The 15,544-nt window shown below is 40.8% G+C and overlaps 1 protein-coding gene across 1 annotated transcript in view; it reads left to right on the top strand.

Annotated features, from left to right (window-relative positions):
• Positions 1 to 15,544, top strand: part of MYH9 (myosin heavy chain 9) — a 70,345-nt gene that overhangs the window by 39,567 nt on the left and 15,234 nt on the right. The window contains exons 10-21 of the mRNA XM_063395796.1: positions 2,788 to 2,883; positions 3,983 to 4,101; positions 5,199 to 5,351; positions 6,465 to 6,638; positions 7,422 to 7,595; positions 8,216 to 8,330; positions 10,780 to 10,973; positions 11,311 to 11,432; positions 11,797 to 11,866; positions 12,827 to 12,987; positions 13,745 to 13,853; positions 14,818 to 14,949. Coding sequence (XP_063251866.1) covers positions 2,788 to 2,883; positions 3,983 to 4,101; positions 5,199 to 5,351; positions 6,465 to 6,638; positions 7,422 to 7,595; positions 8,216 to 8,330; positions 10,780 to 10,973; positions 11,311 to 11,432; positions 11,797 to 11,866; positions 12,827 to 12,987; positions 13,745 to 13,853; positions 14,818 to 14,949 — 1,619 coding nt within the window. The remainder of the gene's footprint in view (positions 1 to 2,787; positions 2,884 to 3,982; positions 4,102 to 5,198; positions 5,352 to 6,464; positions 6,639 to 7,421; positions 7,596 to 8,215; positions 8,331 to 10,779; positions 10,974 to 11,310; positions 11,433 to 11,796; positions 11,867 to 12,826; positions 12,988 to 13,744; positions 13,854 to 14,817; positions 14,950 to 15,544) is intronic.

The raw sequence follows: 15,544 nt of genomic DNA, 5'->3' as shown, positions 1-15,544 counted from the left end.
TTTAGATGATTTTGTTTTGGTTGTGTCCATTCCTGCTGCCCCTGCCCCGAGTGACCACCTCAGGATCTACCAGCACAGTTTCAGATTATAGAGTTAACTTCAGAACAAGCAGCTAATAAAAACATGCTTCTGCTTGCTGTTTTTGTTCCCAATCTGAGGCTTGTATACCCAGTTTATAAAAAACACATCCATGAGACAAGAACCCTCTCATTCTTTTGTGCAGTGCATGGCTTCTGTGCTTCCACTGTCCCTTAGCAGTGGCTCTAAAGTATCTGGTCCAACCACTGCTGGATTAGTCCTTTGAAAATAGGCTGGTCATAGTGCCTTTATTTCCAGCTTAACACTGAACTGCTGATCAGAAATTAATATTGTCTGATTCTGGGAGCACAGTAGCATGACAGTGAAAATAGAATTGCACACAGCCAGCACAAAGCGCAGTGATATGTACTAACCAGAGCTCTGTACTCTCTCATTCATGATCTGCCCCACTGGTTGGAAATCAGTGTTCTGCAAAGTCTCACTTTTGAAATGTATGTGGTCTTCTAAAGCTAGGACTGTTACTCTCTACACTGAAGCAAGCAGGTATCTGTTGTGGTTTGAGGTCACCGCCTCCTCTACTGGAGGCTGCAAGTCTTGTGGCTGTAGGGAACGTTTATTTACCTTTGTCTTCTGCCCTTTACAGTCCAGCTGTTAAAATCCATGCTGTTGTTACTGACAGTTCAATACATTTCTTGATATCCTGAATCATTTGAGACTGAAACTTATGTACAGAGGTGAAGAGAAATTTGCCTAAACCACATTAAAGAAATGGTAGCCTAGTTCATTGTCAGGGTGTCCTGCTACGCTCAGGTTTTTGAGTTGTTTTTTTATGTGTGCTCTAGGGTATGTCTTTGCTTTCATGTAGACCAGTTATTGATTCCAGGCACTAGAACAAAAATAGCTTTAATATTTTATGGTTGCTGAGGAGCCTGTCCGGTGCCCTTTTTCCAAGATCCAGCCTAACCCTCCCCTGACACAGCTTCATGCAGTTCCCTTGGATCCTGTCATTGCTTACCAGAGAGATGGGTGCCTGGCCCTCCGCTTGTAAGGAAGCTGTAGGCTGCTGTGAAGTCCCCCCTCAGTCTCCTCCACCTGAACAACCAAGTGACCTCAGTTGGTCCTCCTAAGGCTTTCTCTTGACCCATCACCATCTTCATAGCCATCCTTTGGACACTACTAGTAGCTTTATATCTGTCTGATATTGTGGCACCCAAAACTGCACCCAGGACTTGAGGTGAGGCTGCACCAGTGCCGAGCAGAGTGGGACAATCACAAACGTGTATTTCTTTTCTGTTACTCCTAATGTAGCATAGATGGAGCCTTTGTTCACTCTCTTATCAAAAGGATGTTTTCTTAAAAGAAATATTTTTGTGATAGTGTTGTGATTTAACTCAGTTGGCAACTAAGCCCTACATGCCTGCTCACTCACTCCTGCCCAGTAGGCTGGGAGAGAGAATTGAGATAGTAAAAGTGAGAAAACTCACAGATCAAGATAAAGACAGTTTAACAGGAATAGCGAAAGCTGCACATGCAAGTGAAGCAAAGCAAGATGAGGAATTCATTCACCACTTCCCAGTGGCAGGCAGGTGTTCAGCCATCTCCAGGAAAGCAGGGCTCCATCACACAGTGACTTGGGAAAACAAACATTATCACTCCCAACATCCTTCCCTTCCTTTTTCGCTCAGCTTTATATGCTTAGCATGATGCCATGTGGTATGGAATATCCCTCGGGTCAGTTGGAGTCAGCTGTCCTGGCTCTGTCCTTTCCCATCTTCCTGTCCATCTCCAGTCTCCTCACTGCTGAGGGGTGAGGCAGAAGTGCTGTGTAAGCACTGTTCAGCAGTAACTAAAACACCCCTGTGTTATGAACACTTATTTCCGACACAAATCCAAAGCACAGCCCCATAACAGCTACTGTGAAGAAAATAGATTCTACCCCAGCCAAAATCAGCATAAACAAGTAGAAATTGGGGGACAAAAAATGCCTTTGTTACAAGATCTCCTCCAAGTGAGTGGCAATTTACTTTGCTCAAGGCAACTGGAAGCTATTATGCAATGAGCTTTGATTGATACATGGTGAAAATTGAATTGACACCATCTTCCCTGTCCTGGCATCTGATGGTTTGGCTTTTTTGACATGCATCATTTGCAGAGTGTGAATATATTATTAGCAATGGGGTGGGGTGCTTCAGCATGTAATTAGTAATAGTTACAGTACAGGCGCTTTTGCCCACATCCTGCTGCCTTCCGTACATCATAATGTGTGTCTGTAAGGACAACAGATCTTGGTCAGGGAACTGAAAGTGATACAGGGTTAAAGAAACAAAATCTTTAATTGAGGTGTACTCTTAACTGTCTCTTTGTTTTGTTCAACTGTAACTGTTGAGGAAAATTGAATACTGAATTCATTGCATGAATTTTGACCCTCAAGCAGAGGAAAAGTGTTTTATTAAAAAGATGATGTAGGTGGCACTTTACCCTCAGTCTGGTCTCTCACTGCTTTATAGAGATGTTGAGAATGGGTAAATTTCTAGGCTCTGTAGTCTTGGTAGGAATGACAAGGCAAGTCCTTTGTTCTGAAAGGGAGTCATTTAGAGGAATAGCCTGTGGTGTTTTTCCAGAATTTCAGAAGGTTTTTTGGGATGCTGAGATGGGTCTCTTAACCATGTTACAAAAGATAACTGGGCCATATCAAGGCTTTTGGTGATGTCTGATACTAAGCTGTTATTATTGTTACTATTTTAAAAGGTCTGCTGAAGGTTATCTCAGGTGTTCTTCAACTTGGCAACATAGTCTTCAAGAAGGAGCGCAATACAGACCAAGCCTCTATGCCAGACAATACAGGTAACCAATCTCCTCCCCAACACCAAAGAAAAGTGCAGCAAAAAAAACCTACAGGAAGTTCTTGTAAGTGAGAGAATGTATAGCAGTATGTATGGAATGCTGGAGTCCTGTTTTTGCACAGGGTGAATTATTTGTCAGAGCGCCTGGCATGCTCCGTACAAACACAGAGTGTTCCGTCAGGCGTGTGTTTGCAGCCACCCACGGGCAGGAATGTGGCACTGTTCTTGTGTCAGGGCTAGGCAGGAAGTACACGTGATGAACAGATGAAAAGGATTACTCTACTGGAATATGTGGAGTGTGTGTTTTAAACAGGCTACAGTAATTGCTCCTTCAAACCTATATTATCAGATTTTAAGGAATGTTCTTTGCTGCCTTTGTAGGTAGCCTGGTAACTGTAAGAGTAAGGTGAGGGATAGATTTATGGTGGGTGTAAAAGCATGTGTACGTATTTTAATTGCACTGCCCATTGTTGAATGTGTAAATAGTGCCATGTTTTACGTATTAGAAGACTATTTGTTGGAAGACTTAACTCTTAGATCTTCATTCTAGATGTACTGCAGAAGTGCAAACATTGCTAATTTATCACTATAGTTTTTTTCTGTTATTATTTAAAATATGCTCTAAATATTTTTTAATATTATATTCAATATCATTTTAAGGAGGAGAGTAAACTGTTTGGGTTTTGGATCTTGAATCTGAAATACAGAGTTGTTTCAAAGACTAATCAGTAGATGAAGACAGAACAATTAGCTTGATTAAGAAATCAATTATCTGATGTATTTTTGAATTGATTACAGACAATGACCTTTCTAAAGCTTCTGTGTTACAATTTAGTAGTATGAGGCTATTACTTTAAATGTACTCTAATGACTTGTGGAGAAACTCAGTAAACCGCAGTATGGGTTGCAAGAGGGGTTTTGGGGAGTTTTTTTGTTAGGAAGGTATTTTGTCTCAACAAACTGTCCTTCATTTAATGTTTTTTGAAAGCTGTTTCCTGACTTTTCTAAAGACAGTTGTTGGAATGTTTTTCTTTTTCTCTTGCTTTCTATGAGACAAACAGAATAATATGAATCTTTTTATTTCCTCTTACCATCTTCAGCTGCTCAGAAGGTGTCTCACCTTTTGGGCATCAATGTGACAGATTTCACTAGAGGTATCCTGACTCCTCGCATCAAAGTTGGACGAGATTATGTCCAGAAAGCTCAGACCAAAGAGCAGGTAGGCATTCTCAAAAAATGCATGAGTACTTTGGTCTCTAGTCTTACTGCTGCACAGCTAATGAATGTATCAGAGGTTTCTGTAGTGTTTACCAACCATCTTTATGATTGCAATGTATGGCAAGCACACTTGAACATTGTACCATAACATATTGCTTCTAGCATAATATTTTGCTTGCTCGTGTAGTCTGTATAAGGGTAGAATTCATCCAGTAACTTAGCACTTTTTCTCATCTGAAAAAAAAAAAGAAAGAGAACACAAGTGCCCTAATTTTGGTGACTGGCTGTCCCTGGGGAGTTAGTAGTTTCAATGTCGTATGCAAGGGTGACATTTTCAAGTTGGTGCAATACAGAAAGCACTATTTTTGAGTAGGTCAGCTACTAGACAGAAAAATGTGCTGCTCACCCTTGAAATTGATTGAAAATTTTGTAACACTCTTGACTGGTTGTGCTGTAAATGAAACTTGACCTAGGAGCTCATGGCCTGCTTGAATGGAGCAAACGCCCGTATGTCCTCTTTGCCTGGCTTCTTTATGAACACGGCATTATCCTCTGAATAAAGAAACATGGCCCTGTAAGATGGAAGGGATTGGTAAGAGATTGAAGTCTGGAAGAAGTCCGGTTGCCTTTCCATACTGCCTGTCCTTTTTGATGTTTAATTTCTTGCTACACATAGTATTTGTGTCAAACATAGAGTGGTGGCGGAGGGGATTTGGCTTCATAAATCCAAAGTTACAAAAGAATTTAAATTCAGTTGTGTGGGCCTATGAAATACTCCGTGCTACTACAGTCTTTGAAAGTGACTGGGCATAGTTTTTCTTTCTTTAATAGCAGCTCTTGTTTCCTCCAGCAGGAAGGATCCTGAAATTTGATTTTGACACACTGATTTAGAGACAAATTCTTTACTCTTTAAATGGAATATCACTATATCATCTAGTTTCCATTTGGAATAAATTGAAATAAGCATTGTTCAGTGAATTTCCTGGTGGAGAGAAAAATGTCAGACAACAGTTGTGCTGCTAGATCCTAAAACAGTGTAATCTGTGCCTTTCTTTGGTTTGTAATGCAACTTCTAATGTTTATCTGTTTGCTGTTTAGGCTGATTTTGCCATTGAAGCACTGGCTAAAGCCACTTATGAACGGATGTTCCGGTGGCTGGTTATGCGCATCAACAAGGCTTTAGATAAGACCAAGAGACAGGGTGCATCCTTCATTGGAATCCTTGACATTGCTGGCTTTGAGATTTTTGAGGTGAGGAGATGTCAGGTCCTTGCACTCAGCACAGTTTAATATGGAGCAAAGACCACAGAAGGAAATAGTTTTACAATTGGAAAATAACATACTCTTGGAAAGAATGTGCAGTCCACAAAAAGGGGAATCAAAATCAAATCTCATGCAAGATAAGTGTAGGAGAGAAAGAGCTGAAGGAGAGTTGGTGGAGAGAGGGGAAACATTAACGCTTTCTCTAGATGACAGTGAACTGTTAGGCCAAACTGTTATGGGATTCTATGAAATAATTTTAGGATGTGGTTTGCATTATAATCTGAAGCAGCCACAGAGAGCCACATCAAAAAAGAAGTATCCTGCCATTATCTCAGCAAGGCAACTCCTGTCAGCCTGTGTTATGTTACACTGGGTCTAGCTCATGAACAACTGCAAAATGAATTGGACCAATAATTTATGAAATAGAAAACTGAGACACAGAGAAGTTGGGGTTTTTTTGTTGTTGTTGGTTGGGTTTGGGGGGGTATTTTTGTTTCCTTCTCCCCCCCCCCCCCCCCGCCCCCCTTATTGGTGTACCTTTGGCTTCACAGTTGCTGGATCTCCTGAAAAGAGGAAATAACATAGTTAAGAATTATTAAATATGGAGGAATTAGAACAGGAAATCTTTAAAAGCTGCATTATGTTTTGTGTGATCAAACGTAAAAGTGCACTGTGGGTTATTAACCTTGTCCTCACTATTTGAAGAAATCTGGGAATTTTGAAGAAATTTCCTTCCTCCTTTCCTTTTCTTGCTCTGTTGCTACTTTTTCCTATGAGAAGGACTTGCTGGCTCTGCATCTGTGATTCCTTTCTTGTTTCGTGTTAAGTAGCTGCAGTAACTATTCTGCTGTTTACAGCTAAACATTCTTTTGCAAAGTCTGAGAACCAATGTGCATGAACTTCCTGAGGGATTGCAGCAGTGTGCAGTGGCACGTGACAGAACAGGCAGTTCATATCCAAAGGGGTTATTGACAGTGGACTGTCTGCCCCACTCTTAACTTACATTCCTGAACCACAGATATGATCTTTTGTGCTAAGAGGATACTAGGTGTGTCTTCACAAGCAATTGCTCAAATATCTTTCTGCCTTTTTCTTCATTAGCTGAACTCCTTTGAGCAGCTGTGTATTAACTACACAAATGAAAAGCTTCAGCAGCTCTTTAACCACACCATGTTCATTCTGGAGCAAGAGGAGTACCAGAGGGAGGGCATAGAGTGGAATTTCATTGACTTTGGCTTGGACCTGCAGCCCTGCATTGACCTCATAGAGAAGCCGGTAAGTTTGTTGTTTTACCATTGCAGGAAATGGCTGCACTGATTTTATCGTTGAGGACATCATCTCTGCCCCTAGATTGGAAAGTGTCCCTCTAGCTTTTGTAATCCTCTACTGACACTGTAATTTCATTAGAAGCAGGAGTGAACAGTTTCTTCTTTGTCTGAAAGTGTGTCACCAATAAGGCTATTAGTATCAATTCCATAGGAAACACTGCATGAAAATGGATCCGATTGGCCACTTTTTCCTTTCACTATATTGTCCTCACTTGTGCAGGTCTGCATGGTGCTAGATATATGTGCAGCTTGACATAAGTAGTGTGAACTTAACTACAGGTGTGATGAGAAGCTGTGAACTCTGTTGCTTTCATTCTGCTTTAAGGAAACATGAGAATTTACAAATTTCATAGTAGATGTTCCAATAGTAAGGATTAGTTTGCGAAACTTTCTGCTATGGCCTTTTGCATTTAGACACCTGAATATATTTAGAGAACTGTATAATAATATTTCTTCTATTAAAAAATATCATTTTCAAAAAAATAAAAAACCTCAACAAATGTCACAGAAGAGACTTTCTCATAAAAATGGTCAGAATTCAGATGAGGATATTGAAGAACCATTAACAATTTATATTTACAATGGAAATAGTTTAACTGATATCACACAAGAAGTGAATGTCATGTGGATCAGGCTTCGGTATTCTTTTTTTCTCCTCTAGCCATTTGAAGGTGTTAATTATCATTGTAGTCATGTAGTTATTGATATTTTCATGTTTCCCTTCTTTAAGGCTGGGCCTCCTGGTATACTGGCCCTGCTGGATGAAGAGTGCTGGTTCCCAAAAGCAACAGACAAAAGCTTTGTGGAAAAAGTTGTTCAAGAACAAGGCACCCACCCCAAATTTCAGAAGCCAAAACAGCTGAAAGACAAAGCTGACTTCTGTATCATACATTATGCTGGCAAGGTAAAGAGTTAGTAACTAAAATGTAAAGGTTGGAATGCTTAATTCATGACTACTGCTTCTTAGAAATGGCTACTTACTAAAATGGTTACCTATGAGAAACCATCGAAAGATTTCATGAAAGTGTTCCATTGCAGAGAAGCTTACAGCACTAAGGAGATTTGCCTGCAAGTTATATCTACATTTATAGTTCAAGACATGTAAAACTGACAACAATTTGAATTTGTTCTGTGTGACTTGGTGAGACTTGGAGGTACTGCTCAGAAACCTGCATCAAGACTTCATCACCAAAAATGCTGATGCAACCATTTTTTGTGTCACAGTCTGGGTGGTACAAACTAGCATTGCAAATCCATTCCCTTTGCTGACAGAATGGAACATGCAGCTTTTTGCAAGGGTTGGAAATTCATAGGTGTGCTTACTTAGATGGCAAATCCAAGAACTATTAATCTGTTATATGAAATATATGAAGTTATATGAAAACTAGGTAATCTGTTGTTGTGCAAACCTTGGTGATACTTTTCTAGACTGTGTGAGATGTTGGATTTTGGGCTGCAGAAAATTGCTGCCGTGCCTTTCCCCAGACTTCTTGATAAGTTTCTTGATGTGTTTATCTTCTCCAGGTGGACTACAAGGCAGATGAATGGCTGATGAAGAACATGGATCCGCTGAATGATAACATTGCTACTCTGCTCCACCAGTCATCGGATAAGTTTGTGTCTGAGCTGTGGAAAGATGGTATGTAACTAAACGTCATTTCATTTGTTTGCTCTTTTTTTGTGTGAAAGGGTTTGAGCATCAAAGGCCTGTGATGAGCTGTTTTACTTTTTTCCCCTGAAGACTCAGCCATTAAGATGAGCATTATCTGGAACATCCTTTGCTTAGATCATGGTATTTCATTAAAAGTTCACTGTAACTCAAGAGAAAGGTTCATTTGCATCAACTTCTGTTAAGCTTGCTGCATATATAGCAATTCTGTCTCAAAATGAGGAATGCTGGGATAAAATATGAAAGCACCATTATGAGCCAGCAGCTTGCATAGCTGCAACACCCAACATCAGAGGTGGAATCTCTTTTCAGTCCTGCAACTGAAGTGTGCCCTTTCTGCAGTGTTGTTCAGTATTTTACTCTATCTTCTCATGGTTTTATCTGCATTTGAGTCTTACTGTTACTGTCACTTTCTGTGGTAGGTTTTCTTTGACGTCTCTGTCTGTTGCAGAGATGCAGAAGGTTCAGAGAGCCTATTTCTATCAACACTTTCCTATTCTTCATCTAGAACCAGGTGACTGAGAAACCCAGCTGTCGTGTCATGTGTGTGATGCATCCTAGAGCCATGCAAGAAATGCTTCCGTTAACTTCTCTTTGTCCCTTTGTCATACCTGCCTGTCTTTCTTGTTCATTTCCTCTGCTTTGTGCTAGTAGCTCCTCATGGACTTTGAAACAGAAGTAAAATTCACCTTGAAAGTGGATACAAAAATACAGACACATTCAGATGCTAAAGGTTGCTCTTGCATAACTTGGGGAGGAACAAATGCCTGTCAACTGTTTGAATGTAGAGCTAGCACAGCTGTGCTTCTTGCAAGATATGGAAGGAAGATTTCTGAGACTGCATAGAAACTGAAATCCAGTTTAACACTGGTTTTAGTACTGGGATTTTCCTTCAGCAGCTAATTATTTAAAAGAAAGTTTGGCAAAGGAAATTCTCCTGGATGAAAAATGGCCATCAGCAAGGTGTGCCTAACAAGGCCTTTGCTGTATGAGACTACTTTTGGGCTTGAAAGGTCAACTGACCACAGCTTATCAGTTTTCATTTGTTGTTCTTAGCTGGATCTTCTGTTGAAAAGTGACTGTCCTTTTCACTATCTTGAAGTAAATTGCAGGGCTAAAGATTAAGAGAATCAGCACAGCCACAGTCTTGGATGCACTTCTGTGGATTTCCCTGTGATGTCATCTAGTAACATAACCTTCTTTTCTTTCTGATAAGACAACCTTGACCCTATTCCAACAGCTGCTCTAGAAGTTTCCTTTCTAGAAGGAAACAAAAATACTCCCCAAAATCCAACCAACAAACAACAATAAAAAAACCCACCCTAACTTTTCTGTGGTTTAACTAATTAGTTTTTAGCTAATATTAGCTGTAAATGAGAATATTCTTTCTAGTTTATTCTTTTGTAGGGGTGTCTTTTAGCAGCTGCATTTTTTTTTTTAATCAGAAGACGGTTGAGCACAAGCTGGTGTATTTTCTGAAGTAAAGACTGGGAGCCTGAGTGTAGGTGTCAGCCAACCACTAAAGATGTCAAAGAGTAGTTTGAAGCCCTTAATAAAAGTGTACCGGTGGTGTGGAAATTTATAGTGATAGTTGGTTTTTGCTGGATGGGTAAATTTTTGTCTCCACATAGAAAAGTAATAGGAAAAAGTAAAGCTTTAGTTTCTTCTTGCCCCTTCTACTATCAGATCTAGCTGACTTCTGTTGAGGGGAAAAAAACCAAAAAATCTGTGGTGTCCATGCATCAAGGTGATAGTTTCATCAATGCTTGGATGTCACTGTGGCATAGTGAAGAGACTTGGGGCAGGGAGTTCTGACTTTCTCCTAGTGCTGTTGTTTATGTCTGCGTCATAGAATACTGGTACTCCAGAAAGAACTCAAGCAGTGGTATCTTGAGGTGTGGGTTTTGTCATGCCTTTTACTGTGCTTGTTCAGTTTACAAATAGATACAACTTTTCTAATCAGCAGTAATGACAGTCCTGCCTGTAATGCAAGAGTGAAGCTAGGCTTTTTCTCTATCTGTGGCCTCTTCTGGATCAGAATTAACTAATAGTTGACTCTGCTGGGCTAGCAGCTAAAACTCTTGTTGTTTTTCATTCTAAGCTAAGCAAGTAGAAGCATCTGAAACTCACTTCTAGATTGCTCTTCCAGTGCTGCCATCCAGGGCATCAGTAGAATATGTTTGGGATTAAGTTTGACTCCATCACTCAAAATTCCTGTAGTGAGCTGATGCTTTCTTTTCCTTCCTGCTCCTATCCCTGCACAAATTTTGTACAGGAGTTGACATCTGTGTAGAGATGAAGCAAAAAGGATCCTTCAGCTCCTCTCATTTATCCTGTTCTATCCAGATGTTCTTTGTATGTCCCAACGTTTCCTTTGTTTGTGGGAGAATTTTTAAGCTCTTTCCTGTGCTCTCTCTAGTGGACCGTATTGTTGGGCTGGATCAGGTGGCTGGTATGTCCGATACAGCATTGCCAGGGGCCTTTAAAACCAGGAAGGGAATGTTCCGGACAGTGGGACAGCTCTACAAAGAGCAGCTGGCTAAACTGATGGCTACACTGAGGAACACCAACCCCAACTTTGTCCGTTGCATTATCCCCAACCATGAGAAAAAGGTAAAGACAGCTATAACAGCACAGCCCATGCATTCTTACATGGGCTTCCTGGAGTGTGTGGCTGGGTTGATGGCTTTTCTCAGGTTTTGCAAGAGATCTGGAAGAGGCCCTGTTTTCTCAAGGTATTTTTTAAGATCATCCTAAATAACTGTATGCTTACTAGAATTTTGGAGAGTGATCTTTGCATATCTTAAGGTGACATAAAAGCTTTCCATTGCTTCTAACTAGAAAAGAGCAAACTGGCTGCTTTACAAAAAGGAGTCGGGGAGAGGCAAGGGGGTAAGCCCTTTTTGTAAAAGCTTTGTGAAATTCATAAAATACACGTTTTCCTCACTAGGCTGGAAAATTGGACCCCCACTTGGTCCTTGACCAGCTTCGCTGTAACGGAGTGCTGGAGGGAATCCGTATTTGTCGTCAAGGTTTCCCCAACAGAGTTGTATTCCAGGAATTCAGACAAAGGTGAGCCCTAGAAAAGAATCTGAAGCAGTCTTTAGCCTGGCAAAGTTAAGACATAAGTACAAAAACGGAAGTATTTTATTGCAACTAGGTTGCCAATTTTCCAAAGACAACACATCTGTACCTTGACATTTCCTGGCACAAAGCCTCCCAAAAGCATTTTTGATTTCTCCTGTAGGGATGTAATTAAGGTGAGGCATAGAGGACCCTGTCCCAAGGCTGCTGCTTCATGCTCTGCTGCCTAGAGGTGCGATGTTTTTGGAAAAACTGTTGAACTCAAAATGGCATAGGAATGCACACTAATTTCTTCTGTTTTGTTGCTTTCAAGTACACTTGTGTGACTAGTCTGATGCTTTCTCGTTTTCAGATATGAAATCTTAACTCCAAATGCAATTCCCAAAGGATTTATGGATGGAAAGCAGGCATGCGTGCTGATGGTAAAACATCCCAGAAACTCTACTTGCATAGAATACACTTTATGGGTGTGGTTTAAAAGTTGGAGTTGTGCATGCTAAATATAACTTGTGCTCACAGACCAAAATTCCTAAGTCACATGTTTTGTCTGAGAGAAGGGTGCAGAAAGCTTCCTCTTGGCTTCGTTGTTGGAGGCTTTTGTCTAGCGTGAGATTCAATAATTCTAGGCAAAGAGGACCTTTCTGTTTCCACAGATGCATACTTTGAGATGCCAGCAGTATTCAGAGAATCAAAATGCTTACAAACATCTTTAGCACATGCTTAAAGTATGAGCTTCAGTAAACTTTTTGTAATGGCCTGCTGCGGACAAATGCCTTCAACAAAGGCTCCAATTAATTTCTGTAGAATTGCCTGCTTCAAAGGCAAAGCTTTGGCTCTAACTTGATGATTAGGCTTGAACTGAACTTGGCTGTAAGGGATTCCATTTTTCTGTCTTACAGGAGTATAGCTGATTCTTCTTAGCTGAGCTAATAAAAGCAGTGGCAGCAAATCCTTGGAAGGAAGGTTGAGCTGGGGTGGTTGTTTGTTTTTTTTTTTTTGACAAAGGTAGGACTGAGAAAAAACGTAAATGGGAAGGATCAACAAATGTGTTCCTCTAGGAAAGGAAGAGGGCTGTCAGGACTAGACATGCATTCCTCACAGCATCCTTGTATTTTGAGTACTTGATGTGATACTGTATTAAATTATGCTCTCTGTCATATTTTCTGCCTGTGATTACCTCCATTTGATGCTGTGCTTGGCTGAGCTCCATCTCCTCTAATTGGGATAGGCCAGGAATTTATTGGGAGTTAACAACTTTGGTTTGCCTGAGTGGCTTATTGTAGAGAAAGGCTGTCTTAGAGCCACGAGCCACAATTATCTTTTGTGATGTTTCACATGAAACAGTCTTTGCAGGACGTGAATTCTTCTCTCTCTCTTTTTAGATCAAAGCATTGGAGCTGGATTCCAACCTTTACAGAATTGGACAGAGTAAAGTGTTTTTCAGAGCTGGAGTCCTTGCTCATCTTGAAGAAGAGAGAGATCTGAAGATCACAGATGTCATTATTGGATTCCAAGCATGTTGCAGAGGCTACCTGGCCAGAAAGTAAGTTGCATGATTTTTAAAGTACACGCATAAACATGTATTTCTCCCATTCAAGTACAAGTTTATCATCAAAAAAGGAGATTGTTATGTCTAGAAATTATTTTTGTCAGAAAGGTCATTATTTATTTATTATATACAACAGTTGATGGTCTTTTAGGGTTTTCTCATCTCTGTAGTGGCAGACTTCTAACACCTGCAAGAATCTGTGTGCTGTATCCCAGAAACTACCTGAGCAGTAAAGTCTGTTTCTCTCTGTAAGAATGCCACACAGCAGCTCAAGTTTTTGACAGAAGTGGTGTGAAGGTGCAAATGGAAAATCTTAGTACAGTACTGATGCAGGAGGTGTAGGGTTTCTCTTAAGCTGTCAGGTAGGGCTACAGTTGGGTACAGTTCTAAGTAGTGCAGTTTGGTGCAGTTCTAAGATCAAAAGTAGTACTTGTCAGTTTGGTGGGAAAACACACCTCTGTTTCAGATCTCCCTTTATGGAAGTGAAGATAGTAAAGCTTTTCAGGGTAGCAGACATGAGGGAAATTTTGTTAAAATAGGAAATTGGATTAAGAAAAAATAGCCACTCTTACCTGAGCAGAAAAAAAATTAAAATCAGGAGAAAATTCACTGGAAACTGCTGGGTTTTTGAGAGGGAACCTTCTAAAGAAAAAACACTTAGATACTTCTTGGAAGTATCTAAGAAAGGGCTTGATGGTGTAAATTGTGTGCTGCTCTGGGTTCCTTCGTCTGATCTCCACTTGCTTTGCAGAGCCTTTGCCAAGCGTCAGCAGCAGCTGACAGCAATGAAAGTGCTTCAGAGAAACTGTGCTGCCTATTTGAAACTGCGGAACTGGCAATGGTGGAGGTTGTTCACCAAGGTAATAGTTTTCCCTTTGCAGTCCCCCTGCAATGAGCAAAGACATCTTCAACTACATCAGTTTGCCCATCCAACCTGACCTTGAATGTTTTCAGGTATCAGGCATCCCTCCACCACCTCTCTGGAAAACCTGTTCTAGTGTTTCACCACCCTCATTGTGAAAAACTTCTTCCTTATATCTAGTCTGAATCTTCTCTTTGTTAGCTTGAAACCATCACCCTTTTGTCATAAAAAGCCTTCCTGACTAATTTGGCTCCCTCTATTTTGTGAATCCCCTTTTAAGTACTGACAGGTGCTCTGAGGTCTCCCTGGAGCCTTCTCTTCTCCAGGCTGAACAGCCCCAGCTCTCTCAGCCTGTCTTCATAGCAGAGGTGCTCCAGCCCTCTGGTCATTTTGTGACTCTCTGGACCTACTCAAGTCCATGTTTTTCCTGGGCTTGAGGACCCTAGACCTGGATGCAACACTCCAGGTGCAGTCTCACCAGAGCAGAGGGGCAGAACCTCCCTCTGGATTCAACCCAGCCAGTTCCTTGGTCACCAAACACTCCACCCATTAAATCCATATCTCTTCAGTTTAGAAAGATCTTGTGGGGTACCATGCCAAAGGCCTTACAGAAGTTCACCTATATGACATTGACTTACCTGTGAATTTCCCCATTGTATGGCAATATTTTTGTTCTCTCACTATTAACTCTTGAGGATCTGGAATTTACTGAACCCTTTCCTGATGCATCCTATCCTGGAGGAGAATAAATGGACTGGCAGAAAGTGTGCTATTGGCAGAGTAGCTGATGCCTAGTCCTGTATGATTCCTCCAGTGTTCACAACAAAACAGTTGATTGGTCCTTCACATGAGACACTTATCTGAAATACTGTTTTGTTTAATGCTTATCTGAAGTACAAGAGCCTTTCTTCATGTTTTTGTTATTCCTTATACACATCTCATTCCCTTGGTTTCTCTTTCAGGTGAAACCCCTTCTTCAAGTGAGCAGACAGGAGGAGGAGATGATGGCCAAGGAAGAAGAGCTAATAAAGGTCAAGGAGAAGCAGCTGGCTGCAGAAAATAGACTGAGTGAGATGGAGACCTTCCAGGCCCAGGTGAGTTTTGCAAATCTGATTCGTAAAAATTGTTCTCTCCACCTGTCCAACTGCTTGAGAGCACCTCCTTTGCTTTCTTGGTCTGATGGACAAACTGCAGGATCCCAACTGGCTGGAACATGACTTGGCTGCCTCTTGTTCACTTTCCTTTGCCCTTCTTGCAGCTCATTTCCTGCAGTAGGTCTTTTTCTACAGCAACTACCTATTGCCCTTCTATAGCCATTATAGGAAAAAAGTCTCCTTTGGCTGAGTGTTACAGCAGGCTGGTTTAATTCAGTCTTGTCATTAGTGGAATCCTTTTTATTTGGAACACAGAAGGCAGGAGCAGAGTTGTTTTTTCCCATAGGGCTAATAATTGTTACTTTTTAAAGGGGAAATAGACAATATCCATATTTCAAATGGATATGGTCTTGAGAAATTTGTGAATAATTAGTGGTTGCAGCACTTGATTTGTGAAGGAGAACACACACGTGGAAACTGTGTTTTGATATTTAGCTTTTGGTTAACAGCAGGGGGCTATTGCAGTGTTTAAAACTGTAACTGTGGAAGAGTGGAGCACAGAGCTTCATTTAACACACATTGCGAAGTGCTTTGG

The sequence above is a fragment of the Prinia subflava genome, chromosome 4, assembly GCF_021018805.1.
Source record: "Prinia subflava isolate CZ2003 ecotype Zambia chromosome 4, Cam_Psub_1.2, whole genome shotgun sequence".
Taxonomy (NCBI): domain Eukaryota; kingdom Metazoa; phylum Chordata; class Aves; order Passeriformes; family Cisticolidae; genus Prinia; species Prinia subflava.
This window is presented reverse-complemented; position numbering and strand designations above follow the sequence as displayed.